The 26,358-nt window shown below is 44.0% G+C and overlaps 1 protein-coding gene and 1 long non-coding RNA gene across 3 annotated transcripts; one reads left to right on the plus strand and one right to left on the minus strand.

Moving 5' to 3' along the window:
- Positions 1-680: 680 nt before the first annotated feature.
- LOC122680341 lies at positions 681-5,055 on the plus strand. The gene is made up of 2 exons (XR_006336680.1): positions 681-816; positions 4,886-5,055. It is a non-coding gene; the product is annotated as an uncharacterized LOC122680341 (long non-coding RNA).
- On the minus strand, positions 4,917-24,652 carry EIF3L (eukaryotic translation initiation factor 3 subunit L). 2 transcript variants are annotated; one of them, XM_043881592.1, is made up of 13 exons: positions 24,517-24,652; positions 22,320-22,368; positions 21,420-21,630; positions 20,121-20,200; positions 18,613-18,674; positions 17,410-17,479; positions 17,142-17,215; positions 14,397-14,568; positions 12,687-12,841; positions 11,791-11,961; positions 10,534-11,031; positions 6,011-6,091; positions 4,917-5,132 (listed from the first exon to the last, which is right to left on the minus strand). In XM_043881592.1, the coding sequence occupies exons 1-13, from the start codon at positions 24,547-24,549 to the stop codon at positions 5,094-5,096; spliced, it is 1,695 nt and encodes a 564-aa protein (XP_043737527.1). In that variant the 5' UTR covers positions 24,550-24,652; the 3' UTR covers positions 4,917-5,093. The 2 variants fall into 2 exon arrangements, with proteins under 2 accessions (XP_043737527.1, XP_043737528.1); XM_043881593.1 differs by lacking the exons at positions 20,121-20,200; positions 22,320-22,368; positions 24,517-24,652 and having other exon boundaries at positions 21,420-21,498.
- Between the last annotated feature and the right edge of the window lie 1,706 nt (positions 24,653-26,358).

The following is a 26,358-nucleotide window of genomic DNA, read 5'->3' on the forward strand; positions in this document are numbered from 1 at the left end:
TAAGGGAAGTGCTACTACCTCCTGTTTTATAGATGAGCAAATAAAGTATTGAGAAGCTAAGTAACTTGGGCCGCGGTTACACAGCTAGTATGTGGAGTTGGGATTCAAACCCAGGTCTGACCAAGCCTAAGCCTGCACACTTTGCTGGGCTGCTTTCTTTTCTGGCACAGGAAGGTTTGGTAACTGGCCCCACCCAGAGCTCCCCATTCCTGGCTCATAAAACCATATAACTGGACCATCAGGACTTCCCTGGTGGTCCAGTGGCTAAGACTCCACGCTCCCAATGCAGGGGGCCAGGGTTCAATCCCTGGCTGGGGAACTAGATCCCACATGCCCACAACAACAGCAAAAAGATTGTGTGTGCTACAACTAAGACCTGGTGCAGTCAATTAAACTTAAAAACAAACAAAAAAATCCTCACTCCCGTTACACGTGGGAGGATTTTGAGCCTGCTTCTTCCACTCCAGACAAGCTGGAATAAAAGGCTTGCGAGCTGACTGCAGCTGCTTGGTGCCCTGCATTCCTCAAGCGGTACCAGGCAGAGTTCAGCTGTGCCTGCCTCCTCACTAGGCCTGCCGGCTGCCCAGCACTGCGGCTGGACGTGGGCCAAGACACTGGGAAGCAGCCCAAGCCAGGCGCTTACACAGTGGCTCTGTGTGACCTTGGGCTCCTGAAATGGCCTGTCTCCTGGTAAGAAGAGCGCTGACACGGCGCACCTTGACCTTGCATAATTTCAGTGATGGAGACGGGAGACTCGGACATGAACTATGCATCTCTGGTGGTGAATTCAAAACAAGTTAACGCAGAGGCGCCCAGGTGGGTCTGTATTCTGTGAGCCACCATTGCCCAGTGTCAGGACGGGTGGTGGGTACAGGAGAGATGACGTTGCATGAGCCCTCCTTAAGAAGGCCAGGGAACCAGAGAATGGAGGTTACCACCCCGGGGAGGGGGCTGGTAAGGAGGCCTGGCTGGCACTGGATCCCAAGTCTGCCACTTGTTAGAATCCAGCAAGCTAACAGATGAAGTGTTTGGACAACTACCAAGAGCTCTATGAATGTTTGGACTTATTACATATTAACAAAGAGCCTGCCTTTGGTTTTCCTTGCATCTCAGAGACAGCACAGGCTTTCGAACTGGGCTGACCTGCATTCTGTCCTCGGTCCTCTTTAGCTCCTGGAACTTGGACAAGTCATGGAACTTCCCTGATGGAGAAAGGCCTCCCAGCTCAGACTCAGTCACAGCCCTAATAGTCTCCACAAGGCCTATATATGACCCAGAACCTCTTCCTCCCTCCCGCTTGCTAGCTCTGCTCCAACTCACCTTCTTGCTACATTCTCTCAACATACAAAACATGCTCTGGCCTCAGGGCCTTTGCACTTGCAAGTTTTCCCTTCCTAACACTTTCTCCAGGTATCTGCAACATTGCCTCTTGCCCCTTGGGTCTCTGCCCAAATGATGCCAATCAGGGTGATGACCATCCAGTTCAAAACAGTAACTCCTATCCTTGATTTTTCTCTGTAAGATACATCACCATCCAACATGCTCTGCATGGTTTATAATCTGCCTCCACCCATTAGAATTTAAGATGAGGACAGGGACTTGGTTTTTTTCTTTTTAATTACAAGTAATTATTTGTTCTTTAGGGGTTTTGCTTTTTTACCCACTTCCTTCCCTTCATGCCTAGCAACACCTGGTTGGCTCACTTGGAGGAAAAAGGATCCAATCTTCTGTGCATGAAATCCTGCAATGGGCCTGATACACAGCAGGCATTGTGTTAGACTCCTAGAGCTGCTGTAACAAATTACCACAAAGTTGGTTAGAACAGAAATTTATTCTCACAGTTTTGGAGGCTGAAAATCCAAAATCAAGGTACCAGCTCTAGTGGAGAGGGCTTCCTCACCTCTTGCAGCTTCCGGTGGCTCCAGATGCCCCTTAACTTGTGGCTGCCTTTCTCTAATTTCTACCTTTCTGTGGCCCCCTTCCTCCTTGTGTGTCTCTGAGTTTAAGGACACTTGTCACTGGACTTAAGGGCCACTTGGATAATCCAGGACAAATCATCTTGAGATACTTAGCTCACATCTGTGAAGACCTTTTTCCAAACATCACACTGATAGGTTCCAGGGGTTAGGACATGGGCGTATCTTTTCGGGGACTAGCATTCAGTAACTACCGCATGAACTACCAGCATTCATATCAATAGGAAACAAGGACACAGAAGAGTTTATGAATTAAAAGTGTGTGGGGGGAAGGAATAACAGCATCTCATTTAGTCCTGCTGCTGCTGCTGCTAAGTCGCTTCAGTCGTGTCCGACTCTGTGTGACCCCACAGACGGCAATCTACCAGGCTCCGCCGTCCCTGGGATTCTCCAGGCAAGAACACTGGAGTGGGTTGCCATTTCCTTCTCCACATTTAGTCCTGACTCCCCATTAAAGCAGATTCTATCCTCATTTACTTCAGTGGTGACTCAGATGATAAAGTATCTGCCTGCAATGCAGGAGACTCAGGCTCAATCCCTGGGTCAGGAAAATCCCCTGGAGAAGGGAATGGCACACACTCCAGTATTCTTGCCCGGAGAATCCATGGACAGAAGAGCCTGGTGGGCTACAACCCCAGGCCATGGGGTTGCAAAGAGTCAGACACGACTGAGCGACTAACACACAACATCCTCATTTACAAGCAAGGAACAGTGCTCAGTGATGAACTGACCTTCGAGCAGGAGCTTCCACCCCAAGAGCCATACAGGTATCCACCCCAGGGTGACAGGTGACATCCCAGATAAGGAACCCAGTTGACCAGTTCCAAGCCACCGCTGTCCCAACACCGAGGCCATGGAACAGGTCCAGATCTGCCCAGCTGCAGACTCTAGGGATCCTCAGGTGGGCTGCAGAGCAGTGAGGAACACAGCCCAATCATCCTCGTTTCATCTCTCAACAGAGAGATGGCAGATACCCTCTCAACAGAGGGCAGGCAGATCTTAATTTTCAGAGAAGTCTACCAGCCCAGAGGTTGCACAGTAAATTAGTGACATAATTCAGACTTGAATCCAGGTGTCATGCCTTCAAAACAGTGGCTCTTCCATGTTCTCTAGCCTCCTTAAAACCAGAAAACTTAAAAGGAACCAGCCATGTACCAAGTGAGCCCAAAGCCTAGCTTCAAAATTCACAACCACCTTGTCGTTGGGTGGCAGGGAGGAGCTCCCAAGTTCCAGGAAATTGCTTTGGAGGGGATATATACAGACCCTGCAGATCTTGATGGTATAGCTACTGCTATTTAACCTCTTGCTACCAGTCTTTTTTTTTTTTTTTTTTAAGGATAAGATGCTCTATAATTAATTTATTGGTGGTGGTGCTGGGTCTCCGTTGCTGCAGAGGCTTTTATCTAGCTGCAGTGAGTAGGGCCTGTTCTCCAGTTGCAATGCAAGGGCTTCTCATTGTGGTGGCCTCTCGTTGCAGAGCACGAGCCCTAGGTTGCTCGGGCTTCAGTAGTTGTGGTTCCTGGGCTCTACAGCACAAGCTCAGTAGTTGTGGGGCAAGGCCTTAGTTGCTCTGTGGCATGTGGGATCTTCCTGGACCAGGGATCAAACCTGCGTCTCCTATATTGGCAGGCAGACTGTCACTGAGCCACCAGGTAAGCTCTTCTTGCTACCAGTCTTAGGGTAGGACTTTTCTAAGATAAAAACACAAGTTTGGAAAAACAAAACAAAACAAAACACAAGTTTGGGAAATGAAAGACCAGTCTTCACTACCTACCATCTTTGACTTGGGCAAGCTACTTAATTAAGCCTCCCTTTCCTTGGGTTTCCTGGTGGCTCAGATGGTAAAGAATCTGCCTGCAGTGCAGGAGACCTGGGTTTGATCCCTGGGTTGGGAAGAGTCCCTGGAGGGCATGGCAACCCACCAGTATTGCCTCAAGAATCCCCATGGACAGAGGAGCCTCATCAGTAAGTTCAGGATTCCACATCTCTGGAGTAAGATAATGCATAAATGGTGTGCAGACCATTCTGAGGGCTTACCCCTGAATACAAGATTTCTACAGATCCAGGAACACTTGATCTTTGTTGTGTAGGTTAGGTGAGCTACCTGAGACAACTTCAATGAAGTTTTCAATTATCATAGATCTACATGATCTGTGCTTTAACTGTTACAAAAGATAAGATTAGAAATAGGCTCTGATAATAGTGTGGGCTGCTAGGTTTTGAGGTGAAGATGGCATCTCAAAGAAGTCTCCAAGATGGTAGATCCCATATGGCCGTTTACAGGAGGGATGGGAAAGAATGTGAAAAGCAGACACAGATCTGTAGTGACTGGCTGTGACGTTCATTCTGGCAGACAAGCAGTAGTTTCAAACTCACTGAGGGTGGGAGAAGCTGTCCACTGTAGAGATTTGTTTTTTTAACCTAAGTTTTCCGTGTGAAGAATCACAAGACCTGAGCAGCATAAGACAGTAGAATTTGGAGCCATCTTATAGAAAAACCCAAGCATTTTGCTCAACCCAATATAACTGCATGACCTCGATGAAGTCACTTAACTCCCCAGGTCTGTTTCCTCTTTGACAAAATGGGGACCCTACTCCCAAACCCAAGCTGTCCAGTGTAGGCAGTGTACCTGGATTCCTCAGCAGAGTCCTGGCAGGATGTGTTCAGGAGTTCCTTCCAAAAACCCAGCACTTGCACAAATATGCATGCAAATTTTGGCAGGTCATTAATGCTCACAGGATTCCTTTGAGATGAAGATAAGATACTAAATAAGAAAATGTTCTGTATATTGTATAATGCTTTATGAATGCAGGAATTAAGTAATTCAATTTAAACATTAATAACTAATGCATCAGGACACATGTATCTCATGACACATGGGAAATTACATATAGTATTCTTGTCCACAGACGCTCCCCAACAAAAATAAGAAGACAAATCTGACTCCAAAGAAGATCCTTTATTAAGAACTACTTAAAACATATCAGTCCTTGATTCAAAAAACTTCAACTCAAGTGACTGGCCAATGGCTGAGCTGGGTGAAGGCTTCATGGTGGCAGACCACCACCTACAATGACATCAAAATAAGTTCCTGAGTAGTGTCAAGTGTGAATATACTCAGGGTCTCTGTCCCATCTTTTTCAGGGTTCGGTTAAGCTGGAAGAGAAAGAAAAGTCAAGTCAGATAATGGCTTTTTCACCAAACCTTTTCCTACGGTGTGCATGATCACCAGGCCACACTCCCGAGCCACCCCTCTGACGCAGACACGTCACAGGATCACTACTGACACAGCATCTACTATCAGAGTGTCAGGTCCCCCACCCGGCACTCTCATAGTGCCGCACAGGCCACGCAGCTTATGCTATCTGCCCTTCACACTGGACACACACTGTATACTGCTCTAATACTTTTATAGACAGGAAAGGGCCTCGGGGTGGCTAGACTTGCCAGGCCTGTGTTACTGTCCTGCAGGAGGACTCCAGTAGCACGGCCCACAGCACAGCAGTGACCTCTGCTGGAGGCCTCAAAGCACCGGGACGCTGAGGCTCTAGCTATGGGCACAAAGGGTGACCCACAAGGCCTCTCTGAGGGCAGGGCGTGGAACGCACCACGTATGTCAAAACAGAGCTTCAAGGTCTCTGCCTGCAGAGACTGGCCAGACCTGTCTAAGTTGAAGAGTAAATAACTGCCAGATGGGGAGGGACGGGTAAGAGCAGGCAGTGAATCCACCCATATTAGGAAATAACAGGGAGGGCGGCGAGAGCCGGCCACCCGCAGAGAGAGATCTTGGGAAGAGATGCTCCAAAGAAGGCTGACACAGCAACTCCTACAGGCCCAGCCCCACCCTCCAGACCCCAAGCAGCCAGCCTGTCTAGCTCAGAAACTTCAAAGGCCAATTTCAGGCTTTCTTGAAAATACAAATGAGAAAAAAAAAGAAAAAGGAAAATAGAAATGAGAAATAGAACACTTAAAAACTCCCCACTCCATTCCCAACTCCCATCTGCAGCCCCCACACCACTCTCCACACCTCTCACCTCTTCAAATTTGTGAATCTGCCGAATGAAGAAATCCCCATAGCGCCGGGCGACCTTGGTGTCTGCGATGTGGATCATGTCCTACGGGAAAAGCAGCCACAGAGGAGCAGTGAGGGGGAGTCACCGACGGACTCTGCAGACACCAGTGATGCTAAGTGCCAGATAAACCCCTATCCATGGGGGAGCATTAACAGCTAGGAGCCGCTCTTTATACATGCTGATTTTTACTTTCTTCATGTTAACTCATTTATTTTCTGGTCTTTTTAATGAACATGCATCTGTTGGCAATAGTAACATTTAAAACGTAGCATTTTATTCTCATATACTGTTTATAAGTGGCAAATTAGATTTTAAATGATTTTTTAGCTCAAAATATTTTGTTGAGCACTGTTTACTTGTAAATTCCTATATAATCTAGGTTAAGACCCAAGAACTTCCTGAATTTCTTGATTTTTTTCAAGTCAAGAATGAAAAAAAAAAAAAGAATTTGCTAACTCTTGGGAGAAGACAATCCAGAGATGGTTGGGACTAGTTCAGCTGCTCACTAAAAGGAATGTAGCAGGTGACTGATACGGCCCAAGAGTGTCAGGCACTGGGAATAAATTCAAACAGAATTTTAGGTAGCTGATGCAATACCACAGGGGGTAGACGGTTTTGATTTTTAAAAACATGACTTGGGAACTAAGATCCAGCAAGCTGCATGGCAAAAAGCACAAACAAAAAACCCCCAAAATTTCCCACCACCACCACCAACAAAAAACAAAACCCACACAACTTAAAACTTTCACTACTGACACGTTTCTACTTTGGGTGAGTCTGTTCATGGCAGGGATAGCCAAGTTCTGCTGAACACCAACCTTCCCAAAAGCCATGAAGTCTAAAATGAGAGGATCTGGTTTAGCAAGGTAAGTTTCCAAAAGCAAACTACCCAAACTGTCCGAGCAATTCTAGAATTAGGTTCATAAACCCAAGAGAACAGGTTCACAAAAATTCACAGCAGTGTTACCCATAACAACCAAAATGTAAAAACAGCTGGACTGTCCACCAACTAACGAATGGATAAACAAAGTGTGGTGTGTCCAAAAAGTGAGATACTATTCAGCCATAGAAAGGAATAAGGCACTGATACCCACTACAACCTGCATGAAACTTGGAAAGATGCTCCATAAAAGCTAAAGACAAAAATCCACATATTTCATGATTCTAGTTTTCAGACAATATTAAGAACAGACCCATCCAGAGAGACAGAAAGCAAATTAACTGATCTGCCAGGGGCTGTGGGGCCAGAGGAACTGGGAATGCTGCTAATGGACAGGGATTCCTCTTTGGGATGACAGAAATATTGTGGAATTAGAGCAGAGATGGCTGCCCAACACAGTGAATATACTAATTAGTCATGGAATTTTACCCAGTAAAGTGAAGTTTGTTATTAATTTTAGCTTTAAAAACTGCTAGCAAAAAGTAGTATGTTTAGACCAACACACTTTCTTCCTCTTTTCACCCCTCAAGCCCCACCTCAGCTGTGCTAAGCTGATTTTCTGCCTTTTCTAAGGATGAGTATAGCAATATCCACAAAGGTGAGTGGGTCAAATGACACATTAGTTTTCTGAACATGATTATTTTTTTAATCTGACAGTTTCAAAGTAAGTTCTGTATATTGTGTTGACTGGTTATTTTTGTTGGAACATGGGTCCAAGAGTTAAGTTTAAAAAGCAGTTGTTATATTCACAGATGGAGAGGCGGGTATGGGAGGGATGGATGAGGAGCTTGGAATTAGCAGATGTAAACTATTACATCCAGGATGGATAAACAACAAGGTCCTCCTGGACAGCACAGGGAACTATATTCAACATTCTGCGATAAACCATAATGGAAAAGAACATGAAAAACAATATATACATGTGTGTAACTGAATCATCTGCTGTCCAGCACAGATTAACACAACATCACAATATTGGAAATCAACTATACTTAAATACACTTTTAAAATAGAATGTTTAAACAAAAAGCAGTCGTCAGCAATGGATACACACATGTGCGGCCTAGTTCTCAGGAGGTATCTGTCTGAGGATTGTGCATTTCTAAGAGGTGCATATGTGTGTGTGTTGCAGACAAACATACTTTCTGAAAACAACCAAAAATGTAGGATATTTTTTTAAAAATTGCCTCATAGCAGCAAAGAGATGACAAGAGAATGAAGAATCATTTAAGAGAAAACAAACTGTTCTGTGAGCAAAACACAGAAGCCCCTTCTGCACTGAGGGCATTTGCTAATCCTAGAAAACCCGGGCAGAAGGCCAGTCTAACAGAAGACCATCCTTGTAACGCTGAGATCCTAAAGAGCTGCATCCTCAGCTACAAGTGATCCAGAAGTCAACTCCATCCCACTCCTGACACCAGCAAACCCTGCCATGGATGGGGGAAGAAGCATGAAAGAGACTCCTCTCTGAGACATACTCTTCTGACAGTCTACCGCCTGGCCTCGTCACCCAGCTGGTCCCAGGAACCTCAGTCTAGTGAGTTCAGTCTACGGTGGTCCCAGACCAACAATATTCCCAGGCACCTTGTGAAGGCAAAAACAAATTCCCTTCACAGGAACAGATGTTCATCCTTTGCTTCAAAGAAATACCAACAAATATTTTTTCGAGGACAATGAACCATATGTAGTTAAAAAAAAAAAAAAGTACATATGGAAACACTGCACCATTATTATTATTATTATTTTCTTTTTAAAAGAGAAAGCTAGAAACAGAGCTGGAGAGACAGATGAACAGGTACAGAATGTTTTTAATCAAAAGTATCCAGAATAGAGGAGACAAAAAGATGGAAGAAAGGTTTAAGAGACATGAAGGATAGAGGTCCTACATAGATTAAAGAATTCCAGAAGGAGAATAGAACAGAAACAATACCTAAGACTTACTGGCTAAGAATATTCCAGAAGAGATGAAAGATACTGATCCACTAATTTTTAAAAGACTCTTTAAGTCTTTATCAGGGTTCCAAACATGCCTGAATACATTTCCTTGGAAGTTCCCTAGAGGCCTAGTCGTTAGGATTCTGGGTTTTCCCTGTCATGACCCAGGTTCAGTCCCTGGTTGGAGAACTGAGATACTACGAGCCCAAAAAGAAAAGAGAAGGGAAAAAAGAATGTTTCTTCATTTCTGAGTATTATGTACATGGTGCAAACAAACAGGGGGAAGGTGATATTTCCTGCAAAGAACAATCTGAGAAGTTCAGCATATTTTAAGTCTGGAAAAACTCACTTAAGAAAACAAAACAACTTAGGAAAGAAAAAAAACTCACAAGTACATTAAAATGTTCAACTTGAAGGTAATAACAGGAAGGGACTACCCTGGTGTCCAGTGGTTAAGAATGTGCCTTGCAGTGCCGGGCACACAGGTTTGATTCCTGGTCTGGGAACCAAGATCCCACAACCTGCAGAGCAGCTGGGCCCACACACCTCAACTACTGAGCCTGTGAGCTCCAGAGCGCCCCATAGCACAGCTACAAAGACGCCCACGAGCCACAGCAAAAGATCCTGCATGACGCAGGCAAGGTTCTCCAGTCTGCAACTAAGACCTGCCGTAGCCAAAAAAATGAATAAATATTAAAAAGCAAACACTAACAATGTTCCTCGCCTTTCTCACAAAGTATATTGCTTGTGCATCTTTCCAGAAATGACTCTCTGCACACTCAAGCATATATATCATTAAAAAAAAAAAAATTAAATAGACGATTGACAGCCACTCTATAAAATCATGTGTACCGTTCAACTGCCAAAACCACCCAAACATCTACCAGAAGAATGGAAACACTGCAGTCAATAACTGCAGTAGATGTCAGACCATCACAGAATAAACATGACTAAACTACTGCTACATATGACAATGCTGGATGGTGATTTCTCTCACATATAATGTCGAGCCAAAGAAGTCAGACAGAAAAGGGCACATCCTGCGTAATTCCCTAAAAAGAAGTTCGAAACCAGGTAGCAACGATCTAGGGTGGTACCAGTCAGGACAATGGCTTCCCGTCCGGTAAGGTACGTCCAACAGTCTACAAAGCACCACTCCCCCTTCTTCTCCCACCACAGCCTCCTCTCCGGCCACTCCAACCACACCGCAGCTATCTGGCCTCGCTCTGGCCTCAGGGCTTTTGCTCTAACTGCTCCCTCTACCTGGAATGCTCTTCCTCCAGGTATCTGCTTGCTAATTTCTGCCCCTCCTTCAAGTCTCAGCTGCAAGTTCACTTTCCCAACAAAGTCTATCCTGATCATCTTATTTAATACTGCAACCTGTGTCTTCTACTACCACCAACCTGACTTACTCCATAGCAAGTGGCAACGTCTAAACTATTACATGGTTTGCTTAATGATAATGTTTACCACCTACTTTTTAAACACTAGAATACCAGCACAAGGGCAGAAATCTTTGTTGATTTTGTTCAATGATATGTCCCCAATGAACAGAACAGTGAGCATCCTAAGACCCTAGCCTGGCAGGGTGGCAGGGGGCCAGCCGTACCTTATCAATGTAGAAGTCAACTTCGGAGGCTGACTGAAACTCTCCATCTAGGGCGGAGATGCCACTGGTCCACACCAGGTTCTTCATCTTGTGTTTGAAGACAAGCAGCTGGATTCGGAACTCCTGCTCGGTGAGGTCCAGGAAGCCGGCCAGCTTGGCCACGGGCATGGTGGTGTACAGCTTGAGGAAGCTGCGGATGGTGGAGAGCTGGGCCTGCTGCTGCACCTCGTCAGAGAACACCTTCAGCTGCTGCAGGAAGGGCTCCTTGTGGTAATTGGGGTGCACGTTGTCATAGTTGGGCACCACTGGCGACAGGAACTTGGGGCAGGAGTAGCTGAAAAGCTCCTCGTAGACCTGCGGGTCGCCTTTCTGCATGCGCAGCATCTTGTCCCCATATTTCTCGCGCAGCTGGAGGTGAATGCTCTCGTCGATACGCATGGGGTACATGGTGAGGGCGATGGCCAGCAGCGCATGCATCTGCTCATTCTGCTTGTTGATCTGGGGGTGGGGGGAGAGACTGCTGCAGGGTCCCATGAGAAGGACCCTGTACCCTCCCAAACACTCTGTTCAGACCTCCTGACTTCTCCCTTTGTCTTACACCCAGCAGCTAAGTTTCCCAATGTCTCTCCCAATCCTCCCTCTAGCTCCACCAAACTTCCCGCCTGGTTCCAGGTCCTCCCTGTCTCCTGGATTCTTCACTGTTACCCCTGTCTCTGTCTCACAGTCCACCCTGTGTACCGTTGGCAGGGCAATCCTCCTACACCAATTATGATCAAGCCACCTATAAATCTGTTTTTTTTTGGAAAAATATTTTAGTTCTTATAATATCTAGAAATCTTTGATGGTACTTAACGCCTGTAGAATATAGATTAAATACTTTAGCTGACTAGTAAAGGGTATCGCAAAATCTAACATCCCAGTCTGATTATTCTTCTGCCTTTCAGTCCAACTGGTTTACTGTGCTGTTACATGATCATACTTCCAAGTCTCAACACCTCTGCTTTATTTAGAAACCTCCCCCCAATTCTGGATTCCCAGGTAGCTCAGCGTCAAGAATCTGTCTGCTGACGTGGGTTTGATCCCTGGATCAGGAAGATCCTCTGGAGAAGGAAATGGCAACTCACTCCAGTACTCTTGCCTGGAAAATCCCAGAGGAGCCTGGCAGGCTATAGCCCATGGGGTCAAAATTTTGTTTTGGAAGGTGTTTACCCAAAAACTGTTGGCACCGACATGTCAGCTGGTCAGAGGCCTCCTTACCATCTCATATTTGTACGTGGTCCTCTGGAACATGCTCTTGGTCCTCTGGATGTAGAGGAGGATGTTGGCAAAGACCCGGATGGCATCCTGGTAGCGACGCATCATCAAATATGCAAAACCAACATAATAGTATGTGGTAACCTGGCACTCGGGCACACGGGAATACATGCTCTGTGGAAGGAGGCAGAAGCAGCATCCATGAGTCTTAAGACCAATTCATCCCAGCTGGGTGTGAAAATAGGCGGGGCCTAGTATCAGCCAAAGCAGAAGCACCAAGAGATCCCTGCAGAGGCCCTGAACTACCCAGAGGAAGCCCTGGCTCTGGAGTTGGAGGCTCTGAGTAGACTGTACCACTAACTGATTATGTGACCTGAAGACTCCATTTTCTTGGCTGTAAGAGAAAAAGACTGGACCAGGTAACCCTAAAATTTCTTTCAACTCTAAAATCCTCTACACCTCACTTTTACATTCTTTCTTGCTTTTCCAAGTAAGCCCTATAAAGGAACAGACAGATAAGATACACACATCAAACAAAAAAGGTATCATGTTTCTATGGTGAGGCAAACAACCACTGCTAACATACCATTATCTCTACCACCTCAGAACTTTTTAAGTATTTTGTTAATTCTTTGGTGAAAGCTGAAAGGTAAAAATCTGCCTAATCATTCTGGTTTGAAAATAGTATCAATAGGAGTGGTGAATATCTGAGGCGTTATTAAGCATCAAAGAGAAACCACCCTGTCCAGATTCAGGTTTTCCCTGCAGTAGTTTTCCCAATTCTTGTCTCAACGTTCCCTGCGGAGGATTCCTCATTTTTTCTCCTTGAAATCTGTCCTAATAGATCAGAGATTCTCGTAAGGCCCTGCGAATGTGGGCCTGAGGAAACAGGGAATTACCTTCTTGTTCAGTTCGATGTTCTCTAGCACCTTGATGGCCTGGTAGTAATCCCCCAACAGGGAGTGCAGTCGCAGAAGGCCCACCAGGCTGAAGTAGCCGAGCATCTTGTAGAGGGAGTGCCGTCCGTACTCCCCAGCCACACTCTCTGGGTCACCTGAGAGACAGACAGACAGTGTACACTTCAGGAGAGGCTGGGAACAAGGGCAGGCCTGAACCTTGAATGTCACTCAGTAAACTCTTAACCTACTGCCAGTCTCTAAAGCTTTCTGCAAAAGGAAATAACTCTGCCTTTGAAGGAATAGGAAGAAGCATGCCTGCCTTATGCTAATCTTATATTCACCAGTTAAGTCAACTGGTGGGGGGGTGGTGGTGGTACCAGTCCCCTCACACACCTGAGAACACAAAAGGACCCCTCTCATCAATAAGAGCTCCTCACTAAGGCCCCTCCTTTCAGGATGTCCATGAGATCAAAGCTATCTTCCTAATAACACCAAGATACCACGTGCCTTTCTCACTGAGTTGGCATTTGCATCAATGGTGCAAAAACAATGTGCGTAAAACTACGGACAACTTAGCATCAATCAGACAGCGGCACCGGACTCTATTGTCATCACGGCATTCTTTACCACCACTCACCTTCAGTGAAAGAACTAGCCACTCTTTTTCACAAAACCCAATGTTACTTAAAGGAATAACTGATATACAAACTATGACTATTCAGACATGGGTATTTAGCAGACATTTTCTCAAAAATGAGTGCAGCGAACTTGTTAAGATTCCAATGTCTGTTAAATATCAATGAACTTACTTATCAACTTTTAAGTAAAAATTAGAATTTCATAAAACTTCTATCTGGTACTATGAACAGCTTCCCAAAATAAGGACTTATCTGATGAGGTTGATGGTCAAAGTAACAGATGTGGTTTCAAAAAACTGTATAATAAAATGTGTCAACTTTCAGAAAATCTTGCTAGCTCATTTTACAAAATCACGCACAGATTAAAAAAATTCACTCAGGCTACAGGAGAGACTAGTAAACCTTAACATAACAAAGTACAAGTTTACTGATAAGGTTTCAGATTCCACACTGCAACTAACCTATAGAAACTACCATGGTCAAAAAAAAAAAAGAAAGAAAGAAAGAAACTACCATGGTCAAGTTCTGCTGTAGAATCAGAGAAGAGCTGGGCTATGCAAAAAGGCTGTTAAAGTTTCTCTTCCCTGTCCCAATTAAATCTCTGTGTGAGGCCAGATTCCCCTCAGATACATCACCCAGAGCAGCGTCTTGCCACAAACTGAGGGAAGAGGCAGAAGACTCCTCCAGGGCTCTTCCACAGAGCCACACTTAAAGAGGTTTGCAAAACCGCCGCTCTTCTCACTGGAACAAAATGCTTATAGAGATAAACTTTAGGATTCTTAATCTTTTAGAGTGTCAAGTGGTCCTCACACCAAAATGTTTGAGAAGTGCTTATCTCAACAAAGGCCCTGGAGAGGCAGCCGAAATGTTTACAAACACAGCTCTTAGGAAGTACTGGTTCATTCTGTCAGCCAACAGACGGCCAAGCCCAGCAGCCTCCAAATCAGCACTCAGCTCCTACTCACCCCCAGACACCAGAGGAGCAGCCCATCACCCGAGAGACGCGGCTCCTTAGCACTACCCACGGCCACCACGCCTGAGAACCAGATGGCGGGCAGCACTCAGCACTCACCTCCGCTCGTGTACACCTCCAGCTGCCGGTTGATGTTGGACTTGTCCACTAGGGAGTGAAGGACATTGAGGACACTGTGAACATTCCAGATTTTGGGATTGGAGCGAAGGAAGTCGATCTCTTCCTCTGACTTCTTGGCGGTCTTACAGCGGTACTGACTAAACGACTGAAACTGTTGAGGAGGAAGGGAAAGATGCAGCAGGGGCATAAAACCCAAAGGGACAGCGCAAGCGCACAATGCTACTGCTGCGCGCTCACTACTGGTTCTCTGACAGCCAGCTTTGATTAAGCTGTGAATTCTGTTCATTACTATATACTTATTCCACACCAAAGTAACTACCTCTAAAATGACAAGTAGTTTGTGGGAAAAAGAAAACATTCAATTTGGAGTCAAACACAGCCTAAAGTTACTTAATGTCTCTGGGCAGCACAGTGCTGGCCGCTAGAACCTGGTTTCCAAACACACGTTCCAGTGACCTAGAAGCTAAGTTCTAGATGACCTAAGATCACTCTTCAACTGTAAAATATCATCTTCCTCTAAGAAGCAGGAGAAAATGTTTCCAAATTTACAATAAACAAAGAATAGTATCCAGAATGTAGAAGGAATTCTCATTAAGCCAAAAAGAGGAAGATCATCCAACAGAAAAACAGGCAAAGAATACTGATAATTACTTTGAACAGGACTGGACTGGTCAATTAGTAGAGAAAATGCTCAATCTTTTCAGAGAAACGTAAATTAAAATGACTACCATTTCTTTCCTATCAAATTGACAAAAATTAGACCAATAACATCCAACACAGAAAACTTGCTTTTGAATGCTGATAGTAGTAGTATAATTTGACACAGCCCTTTGAGAGAGCAGTAATTACTATTTTTTTTAATTTGAAGTGACAAAAATGTTTTATATCTTGATTGTGGTTGTGTATATATTTGTCAGATCTCAACTATACTCTTAAAATTGGTATATTTTATTGAGTGCAATTTATGACTCTATAAACCTGATTTAAAACAATTTAAGAAGCAAATATCCTTTGGCCGACAACTCTACTTCCAGTCATCTCCAGAAACAGACTTATGTGTAACACATAGACCAGAAGAGTGGTAACATCATGTGGATGGTACAAAAGAACAAGGCAGGTCTTTATACGCTGATTATCTTTACAGATACTAATTGATATCTCTGCAAAGGCAAGGCAGGAAGACACTTTCACTTTATCTGTAGTTAAAAAACTCAGTAATAACAAATTCATGTTATTACTATATCAATACAAATAAATGAAAGTGGTGGGGAATAAAGAGAAAAATAAACACTTCCTTTTAAATTTTTTTTTAAAGAAAAAAGGAACAATAATAAAAAAAAATTTTTTTAAACAATAAAGAGTGATGGGGAGGAGCTACTCACCCCATAAGGTATATAGCTGGCATTTCTTAAGCGGCTTATAGCACTCTCATGTCTCACAAAGACTGGCTGAAGGAATCACACCTAGCCCATACTGGGAGTCTTTGTTAGAAGTGAGAGCACTTAAACCTGTTAACAGAGCACCAGTTAAGCCCAGGGAATTAGGATTATCTTTAGTCAGATGAAGAACCTTAGCACAGACTCTGACTTGCTGTGAGTCAACAGGATGGCCAACCTTCTAAAATTATGCCAAGTAACAAGCCACGGACGGACTTCCCTCGTGGTCAAAGCAGGGGGCCTGGATTTGATCCTTGGTCAGAGAACTAGATCCCACATGCCTCAACTTAAAGAGTTTGCATGACACAGTGAAGATCCCATGAACTGCAACTAACAGCAGGAAAAGCCAAATAAATAAATTACAAACAACAATAACAAAACAAGCCAAGGAGCCAGAGAAGGCAAATAAGGCCGGTGTGCTCTGTGGCCTTCACTGCCCAAAGGCACTGAAGCCTACCTTGAGCAAGAGGCCTCTTTCTCAAAGGGCCTGAGGAAGGTTTCCTCAGCTCTCCAATCACACGTGTCAGCACTTTGTATTTAGAGTCTCTTCGATCCATGGAGTTCAAATAAGAGCTTTATTAACAAACCAATTTTTCCTGAAATACCCAGTAAGAGCTACGCTATCTCAGTAAAATACAAGAAAAAAATTTTTCCCCAAGTTCAACATCCTTTTTTTAGTAATAGCACTCTTAGGTAATATTTCCCCTTTGATAAAAATGTCCTGTTTTACTCTGATCCAGAATATATTCACATCACCACCACCACAATCAAGATATAAAAACACCCTGACCTTAGGTGATGCAAGTGAGGCTCAGAAAGCTAAAAAAACATGTCACTGCTACAGAGCTATCAGCTGGCCATGCTCCGGCAAGACCCCACTTCTAGCTGACTCCAAAACCTGAGAAACCTGTATTCTTCCCATCAGACCACCTCTAAGGGTCAGGCAAGAAAGTTTTGGAAGTCTGGAACTCAACTCTCCTGACTTCCAAGTTCAGAATGGAGCTCTCAGACTTCACTGAATTCTTCAGAAAACCACGACATGGAGTTCAATGTGACAGGGTTATTTCTCACTATACTGGGATGGTTTTATATTATGTACCTTTTTCTGTGTGTGTGTGTGTAGCAGAGTTTTATTAAAATGTAAAAGGACCAAAAAACCTTCTGACATAGACATCAGAAGGGGGATGGAGAATGCCCTGTATCTTTTTAATAACATGAATGGTTAACAGCTATTCCTGTTTGGACCAGTTATTGAATATTTCAAATTAAGCCAAAGCTGACCAGCTACCTGGTAGATGAACTCATCGATGATGTCCCAGAGCCACTGGTTGGGGAGTTCAAGGGGAGCAGGACCATCAGCATCTGTGCAGAAGACCACAGAAAAGTCAGACTAAAGTCAATGACTACGCCCATTCAGCAAGGCTGCAGAACACAATTTCTAATTTCTCTCTTAAAAGGACTATGAATCTCAAGACTTCCACTCTTCCCACCTGCATGTTAAAATCCTGTTAAAAAGAGATGAAGACAAATAGGTCTCATCATAACCTCAGACTCACTAAGAATGTAGTTGAAGAGATTGCAATAGTTGTAATAGGATTCAAACCTCTGCTCCAAGGAGGGTCCCCCCTGTAAAGAAAGCAGAAGACAGGAGGACACATTTAACCTAATGGACTCTACTCATGGCCTGCCATTGACAGCAGAGAACAAACACAGCTGACCTTTGAAAACACGCGGGTCAGGGGTGCCCACCCTCCGGTCAAAAATCTATGTATAACGCACAGTCAGCCCTCCATACATGTGGTTTTTCTTATCTGCAGACTCAACTCTGTAGTATATTTACTGAAAATATCTGCATGTAAGTGGACCCACATAGTTCCAACTTGTGTTGTTCAGGGGTCAAACATACATGAGAACTGATGTCTGCTCTCCCCTTCTTAGCACGTAAAGAGCACTCTAGTGACAGGGAAGACAGTAAGTGCTACAGCAGTCCAAAGCGATCCTGAGCATCTGACCCTACGGGTCAAATTTTATGCCAAAAATCTTAACTGACTTTTAGAGAATAGGCATGCACAACTGGCAAAGCAGAGGAGCAAAGGGAAGGTATTTCAGGAAAAACAAGACTAACAGAGGCAAAGAGATAAAAACTGTGTATGGTGCTTGAGGGCTGGGGAGTAAGGCAGACAATGCTACACTGGGCTTCAATAGGCCAGAAATGCAGAGGTCTTTTAGGGCCAAACAAGAATTAAGCCAGGGGTTCAGCAAATCCACCATCACCTATTTCAGTAAACAGAAAGCTCAACTGGAACACAGCCACGTGTACTCACTGTCCATGGCTGCTACACAGGTGAACAGACTCTGAAAGAGGCCCAGAACACTTACTACCTGGCTCTGTACATAGAAGGCTGCTGAGCCCTGAACTAGACTTCATCTGCTGGTAAATGAGTACCACTAAAGATGTCTGAGCTGGGGAACAACATGATGAAAGGTGTATTTTTGATGGACTAGAAAGAACACTACCTTGGAGTCTTAGTCCCACAGCTTACTAACCATGGGGTCTGACAAGGTATTTAATCTCTCTGAAAAATGAGATTATGAAGATAAAGTGCCAAATACAGTAAACGCTCTTTCACTGAAACTACTACCTGCCCGAGCCCAGTCAAGGAGAACTATTAGAGGTGGAGAAATTAAACGAGCAATTGTGTTCCAGGGACAAAAATGGCATAGAGTTAAAAAACTGCCAGCAACATTTAGATACTCACACTGACTTTGGCATATATGTGCCTGTAGTATAATTCTTTGTACAAAATCAGGAAGACAGCATCTGAAAGAGATGGCAGAGGGGTGCTTTAGGAATCCACTGAACAACTAGTCAGTTTTAGCCCCTGGTGGGAGGTAACAGGGTAAATGTGATTTCAGAGATTAAACAACATCAAACTTCTAACACTCGCACTCCAAGAATACATGCGACAAGAAAATTCATTTCCCATTTTACTCTTTCAAATTCATCTTAACCTCATTCAGGCCCATATCCCTTCACCATTTAGCTATTGCTGCCATCCAGTTGCTTAACCAGGACATAATAATGGCTCCAAGGAAGATAACATGACATTTAACTATTGAAATTGCACATGCAAGGGGATCTTTGACTTAGACATCCTATTTTAAGGAATTTATCCTATTGATATGATGCAACCATGAAAAAGATAGATGTGGGGAAGCTCTTCAGATACTGATGCTGTGCAGAGTTCACATACAGGTCTGAGACTATTATCCTTAGGTCTGCTAGTAAAGCTGCTCCTTGACTGGCATCTGAAGGTTTCAGAAGGGTTCCCACCAACCCGATAGGGGATGGTCTGATGTCCTTAAACTGTCTGTACAAACAACATGTTTTACACTGAATACCTGCTTTACTTTTGGGAGTCTGGAATTTCGGTACATGTTGAGTCTGTAATGAGCTGCTATGGTAGATAACTTGTCACACATCGTGTCACAACTCCTTGCTCAAGGAATGAAGTACAATCCATGTGACTCCACTAGAGAGGACTGTTAGAATCTCAAACTGAGGTTCTCTCAAACTGATACTCAAATACAACACAATCTCTATCAAAATCCAAGCTGATCCTAAAATTGACAAGCTGATCCTAAAATTAATATGGAAATTCAAGGGACACAGAAGACCCAAAGCAATTTTGAAAAACAACAAAGTTGGAGGACTTATACTTCCCAATTTCAAAACTGTCCAAAGCTACAATTGTTAAGACAGTGTGGCTGGTACAGGCATAAAAGATCAATGGAGTCAGTTCAGAGTCCAGAAATAAACCTCTACATTTATACGATTACCAATTTCCAAAAAGGGCGTCAAGACAATTCAATAAAAAAAGGTCTTTCCAATAACTGGTACTGGAAAAACTGGGTATCCACATGCAAAAGAATGAGGTTGGCTCTTCCTACTTTACACTATATGTAAAAGACTCCATCAGAAGGTGAAATGTGAGGAGGTCAGAAAGCCCACTCTGGAGCAACTGTAATGACCCCAAAAATTACACAAGGAAAAGGAAATCAGTCAAGACAAAAATCTCACTTTCAGCATTCACCACATATGAAAAACCTGTCCCCTTTTCATTTATTCAGCTTTCATTCAACAAGTTACATCTACTATGCACCAAACCCTGGGGAAATAAAATGAAGAACAAAACAGACACAGACAATTCTGAGCTTTCTAATGACTTCCAGTTATAGGATCCCATCCAGCACCCAGGACACCTACCGTTGCCAACCTGCGGAGCAATGGTTTCAGCCTCAGGCCAAGGTGTATTCTTGAAGAATCTTTCAGTTAACTTGGTCCAGCTGAAAACCAAACAGACATACTCTATAAGTCCAAAACAGGAAGGATCTGCACAGGAAGGATCTGTTTTAGGGATCTGTCACATTTTATAGATAAGTACCCAAGCTCAGTAAAGCGAAGAAGTCACAGAACCAGAGCCAGGGCCAGAGCCTCCAACTCTGTGACTTTCCTCAACCCAACTCTGCACCCCAACCTCTCTTAATACAGTGAAACATTTCTTTTACATCAATTAGGCAACCACAAAGCTCTTCAAGATCATCTCCTGCCCCTGTGTCATCAACTCTGGAGTTGTATTTCATTGCTTACTGTTTCCTGACTTGAGAACTTTTCAGACACCCCCACACACCTCCCTTAGTTTCCCCCCTTTCCACTTCCAAGAGTTCTCTTCTTCTCCAAACATGGCAGCAACACTGTCTATTTGTTGCAGTTTGATGCCACAACAGCCCTAGAGGATCCAACCCAAACACTGCTGCCCAAGATGCTTCATGACCCTATTTCCTCCTGAAGTCTTTTCTGACTATCCAGCTCGGACTGACCTGTCTCACTTCTAAAGCCCATTACACAAGGGCAGTCCCCTCAAAACTAGGATACAATCAGGAAATCCCTGGTGGGCCAGTGGTTATGACTCATCACTTTCACTATTGTGGCCTGGGTTTGATCCCTGGTCAGGGAACTAAGATCCCATAAGTCACATGGCATGAACAAGGTGGGGGTGGGAACTAAGACCAAAAAAACCCAGAAGCAACCACTCAAGAGCTCAGTTCACCCTACTATGCACTGAGAAGTTGGACAGCACAATTTAGAAATTAGGCTCTGCTGACAGACTGTGCAGGTTCAAAACTCAGAACATCCACTATGTGACTTATTCCTTCTGTGCTTTGTTTTCTCACCTATAAAATGAGGAAAACAATGGTACCTATTTCACAAGGTTACTGTGAAGAGTACATGAGTAAATACAAGAAAAGCACTCATGACACTAATTTATATTGATCATATATGCAATTACTATTATAATTATTAACACTGATGGTATTATTTTAGGCCTATTACAAGTTCTGGTATAGAGTCCAACAAAGTAATGTCTATAGCCCCCAAAGAATCACAGAAAACTCTGGGCACTCTCAGTAACTTACAGAGTAATGAGTAAATATCATCCCCTTTACAGACTGCATTGCTCAGCCAGTCTCCCAACAGGAGATCATTTCAGCCAATGGCCCATACCTGTTCTCATAAATGTCCTGAATCTCATACACTTTCTGGTCAATGACATCGCTGGAGACACGACTGGCTTGTAGCTCATACACCTTCTGGTCAATTAAGTCTGAGACAGTTTTGTGGAAGTACTGGATGAAGTTTTTGATCACTTCAGGAATCACTTGATAGGTCTGCTGTTCATACTGACGTTCATAAGCCAGATCCTGCTTTGGATCTCCTAGAGATTGGATATGATAAACACTTCAAATCTGAATGTATAACATAACAAAAAAGGAAGGCCACTCTTAAAACTAAACTTATGTCGATAAAACTAGGTCTAATTCCTTTTTAAACACTCTCCACGTCACTCCCAATCCCCACTGGCCTCTTTCTTCACGTTTTCCACTACTCATTTTATTTATTAAAGTAATTTATTTGCTTATTGATTCTCCCACAAGAATCTAAAGTCTATGACAGCAAGAACCCTATCTGTCTTGTACCCAGGTCTACCCTCAGAACTTGGGACAGTTACTGGGAAGGGAGTGGAGACTGTGGTTAAGAGAGAGTAAGTAGTAGGCACTTAGTATTTTTAAAATAAATAACCAACTGCCATTCTCTATCAATATGATGGTGCAAGCAACTAAACTTTTAATTTTTCACAACAAGATTTTGTTCTTCAGGTAATAGTTTAAACAAGGAAAACCACAGCCAGGACAACCATCCTTCCTTTGTGAGACTTTGATGTGGACTATGAAAAAAGCCTGGTTTAATAGGCTCTGTACCACCCTTTGGCGGAGAGCTAATAACTGACTCCAAACCTGGATCATCAACACCTAGTTTTAAACAGGTGCCCTCAGGGCAGCTGTGAGACATTCAAAAAGGTGCCAATCCTCAGAAGCACCCAGCTAGCCAAACCCATAGACTCACCTGTGTGCATATCATAGTCGCCAGGATAAGCATAGGGATCGTAAGCCGCCTATTAACAAAAGAGACACAGATAAACAGTCACCAGTCTGAGAATCCAACATGCTCGATCTAGGTTCCTAAACACACAAAGACGATTAAGACAGAAGCGGAAAATATTAAGAAGAGGTGGCAACAATACACAGAAGAACTATACAAAAAAGATCTTCACGACCCAGATAACCACGATGGTGTGATCACCCACCTAGAGTCAGACATCCTGGAATGCAAAGTCAAGTGGGCCTTAAGAAGCATCACTACGAACAGAGCTAGTGGAGGTGATGGAATTTCAGTTGAGCTATTTCAGATCCTAAAAGATGATGCTGTGAAAGTGCTGCACTCAATATGCCAGAAAATTTGGAAAACTCAGCAGTGGCCACAGGACTGGAAAAGGTTAGTCTTCACTCCAATCCCAAAGAAAGGCAATGCCAAAGAATGCTCAAACTACCACAGAACTGCAGTCATCTCACATGCTAGCAAAGTAATGCTCAAAATTCTCCAAGCCAGGCTTTAGCAGTATGTGAACCATGAACTTCCAGATGTTCAAGCTGGATTTAGAAAAGGCAGAGGAACCAGAGATCAAATTGCCAACATCCACTGAATCATAGAAAAAGCAAGAGAATTCCAGAAAAACATCTACTGCTTTATTGACTACACCAAAGCCTTTGACTTTGTGGATCACAACAAACCGTGGAAAATTCTGAAAGAGATGGGAATACCAGACCACCTTACCTGCCTCCTGAGAAATCTGTATGCAGGTCAAGAAGCAACAGTTAGAACTAAACATGGAACAACAGACTGGTTTCAAATTGGGAAAGGAGTAGTCAAGGCTGTATATTGTCACCCTGCTTATTTAACTTATATGCAGAGTACATCATGTTAAATGCCAGGCTGGATGAGGCACAAGCTGGAATCAAGATTGCCGGGAGAAATATCAATAACTTCAGATATGCAGATGACACCACCCTTATGGCAGAAAGCGAAGAACTAAAGAGCCTCTTGATGAAAGAGGAGAATGGAAAAAGCTGGCTTCAAACTCAACATTCAAAAACAAAGATCATGGCCTCTAGTCCTATCATTTCATGGCAAATAGTGAAACAATGGAAACTGTGAGAAACTTTTATTTTTTTGAGCTCAAAAATCATTGCAGATGGTGACTGCAGCCATGAAATTAAAAGACACTTTGTTCTTGGAAGAAAAGTTATGACCAACCTAGACAACATATTAAAAAGCAGAGACATTACTTTGCCAACAAAGGTCCATCTAGTTAAAGCTATGGTTTTTCCAGTAGTCATGTGTGGATATAAGTGTTGGACTATAAAGAAAGCTGAGCCCAGAAGAACTGATGCTTTCAAACTGTGGTGTTGGAGAAGCCTCTTGAGAGTCCCTTGGACTTCAAGATCAAACCAGTCCATCCTAAAGGCAATCAGTCCTGAAAATTCACAGGAAGGACTGACGCTGAAGCTGAAACTCCAATAATTTGGCCACCTGATGTGAAAAACTGACTCATTGGAAAAGATCCAGATGCTGGGAAAGATTGAAGACAGGAGAACGGGACGACGGAGGATGAGACGGTTGGACGGCATCACGGACTCGACAGACATGAGTTTGAGCAAGCTCCGGCAGCTGGTGATGGACAAGGAGGCCTGGAGTGCTGCAATCCACGGGGTCGCAGAGTCGGACACGACTGAGCGACTGACCTGAACTGAAAAAACACAAAGACAAAAAGACACAGTCCCTGCTTTTGAGCGACTCATGCGCCTGTGAGAAAAGGGAGAATAAATAGACAATGACAATACCTCGTTACGGCTGCAATAAGAGTAAAGCACAAGAGGCTGTGGGAATCAGCGGGGTTTGACGGAACTGAGCCTAAATCATAAGAAGTCAGAGCTCAGTTACAGAAACAGAGAACCCTTTGAATCCAGCCTCGGCCCCCGGGCTTGAAAAGGAGAGGACGAGGGGACCGGACACACGAGGTGGGCGGGCCGAGACCCGGCTGATCTGGAGTCCGGAGCTGTGCGTGGCAGCAGCATGAGTACGGGCACGCGGCGAGGATGGCGCGGGCTCCCAGAGAGGCGCGGACACCACTTCCCCTTAGGGATCAGTGTCCCAAAAGCCCTACCCCTGTGGCGGAGACCGGCACACGTCAAGGACAAGTTACCTCAGACTCGTAATCATCAGCAGGATACGACATGGCTACGGCGGCCGCGAACCCAGCCTGGAGAGAGCGGAAAAAGGAGGCCTCGCCTCCGTCTGGGCGCCGGAAATCCAACCTCCCAAGAGGCTGCCGGGAAACCGGAAGCTTTTCTGGGGCCGCCGGCAAGCTGAGGTAGCCATGTTGGGAAGGGCGCAAGTAAACACCATTAATCTTCCTTCTTCAAATAGAGGCTCTACAAGGAAAGCGATTCTACAGTACTTGCAAAATTTTATAAATAATAACGTTAAGTAGTTTAGGGTCATAAAGAATGGGCAAGGTAAAAGAAACCAGAAGTAATCCCCCTCAAAGGATGGTTGACAGCTTCCTCGGCCGTCGTCTCGCGAGATGGGTCATTTGGCTATGGGGGGGCCTGAATGTGGATTTAGGTGCTAGAAGTTTGCCTGAGGCGAAAAAACGGTCTTCAAATGTTCTGATCTCCAAAGTCTAAACTTATCGAGTGTAAAAATGGAAGTTTAGTCCAATGCAGTGCGAAGGTATTGAGAAAAGGCGCCCCCCTCCCCAACTTTGGATATTAATTTTGGAGCAGGCAAAGATGAAGCCAGCTGTGGAGGGAGGAGGCAGTCCTAGGACCCACCCTCGCCTACAGCACTGCACGCTGTGAGGGGTGTTCACCAGCGGGCGTTTGAATGAGTTCGAGTCCTGATGAAACCGTAGAGTTAGGGACAGGGTTATAAAACAAACCAACACAAACTGGTGTGTGGGTGAAGGGCCTTAGTTTAGCCATTACAACAGCAGTGCCTCGCCCCAATTCCTTGTGCCGCGTTCTTGCTTTGCGTCGTCGGTTACCAAAAGGTGATACCAGCATGGAACTAAGCTTAAGCTTAAGGGCCCGTCTAGTCCCCAGGACCCTTCGTTGGCTTAAGGAGGGGACCCAGCACCGTGCTCACATAGTCATATGGTTTTGAAAATTTTTTAAGAGTAATGTTTTTATTGCAGTCGGTTAGAACCTCTTTCTATTCCGATTTCTCCTCCTATCACATTTCCTCTTGTGTCTAGTGGCGTTTGGGATTCTGCTAGAGGAAATCCTGTTGGGAACGTTTGAGCTTAGTAGGATAGGTTTATGTGATACTCTTGTGTGAATAGTTACTGTTGACCCTCCGTGTGTAACGTACACCTACACCGCGGGTCCTCAATGAAGTAAGTATTTAAGGGTAATCAGGGCAACTAGAAAGCTTCAAATTTCCCAAAACCTTACAGTTAGTATATGACAAAAATTTGATACAGGTTGCCCTCAACTTTGACAACTCTCAAAATGTTCCTGACGTTACTAAAAAAGAATTGCAAAGTCGGAAGGAACTTTTCTAAATTACAAGAAAAAATTTTTGGTTTGACATGCTGAAGGAAAAACTAAATTGTCGTTCCATTAAAATTGTGGGAAATGATACAAAATTGTTATATAAAGTGATCAAAGTCAATTAAACCTTTAAAAAGAAAAAATAGAGGTGTTTAAGAAAAATATGGCTTCATTTCTGGATTTCATGATGATTGCGTTGTTAGCTTTTTTAAATTACAAATTGCAAATTATAATTGCAAGATTTCTCCTACAATTTTCATTGTGCTCCTTCGTTCTAAATAAATAAATATCTTTCCTCTCTCCTTTTTGGTTTGTTATTTTCTGTTCTTTATTCTTTGCGTAAGGTGAAGAATCTGCCTTGTAATGCAGGGGACATAGATTCCATCCCTGATGGGAACTAAGATCCCATGTGCCACAACTTATGGAGCCCAGATGCCCCCTAAACTAGAATCCATGCACCCAAATGAAGATCCCACATGCCACAATTAAGA

The sequence above is a fragment of the Cervus elaphus genome, chromosome 22 (assembly GCF_910594005.1).
Source record: "Cervus elaphus chromosome 22, mCerEla1.1, whole genome shotgun sequence".
In the NCBI taxonomy this organism is placed as follows: domain Eukaryota; kingdom Metazoa; phylum Chordata; class Mammalia; order Artiodactyla; family Cervidae; genus Cervus; species Cervus elaphus.

Excerpts from the sequence above, each read along its gene's own strand:
- EIF3L (XM_043881592.1), bottom strand. The coding sequence starts at position 24,549 with ATGTCGTATCCTGCTGATGATTACGAGTCTGAG. Across the intron at positions 20,201-21,419 it reads CAGGACATTTATGAGAACAG|CTGGACCAAGTTAACTGAAA; the intron begins GTATGGGCCATT and ends TTTGGTTTTCAG. Across the intron at positions 14,569-17,141 it reads TCGATGAGTTCATCTACCAG|TTTCAGTCGTTTAGTCAGTA; the intron begins GTAGCTGGTCAG and ends CCTCCTCAACAG.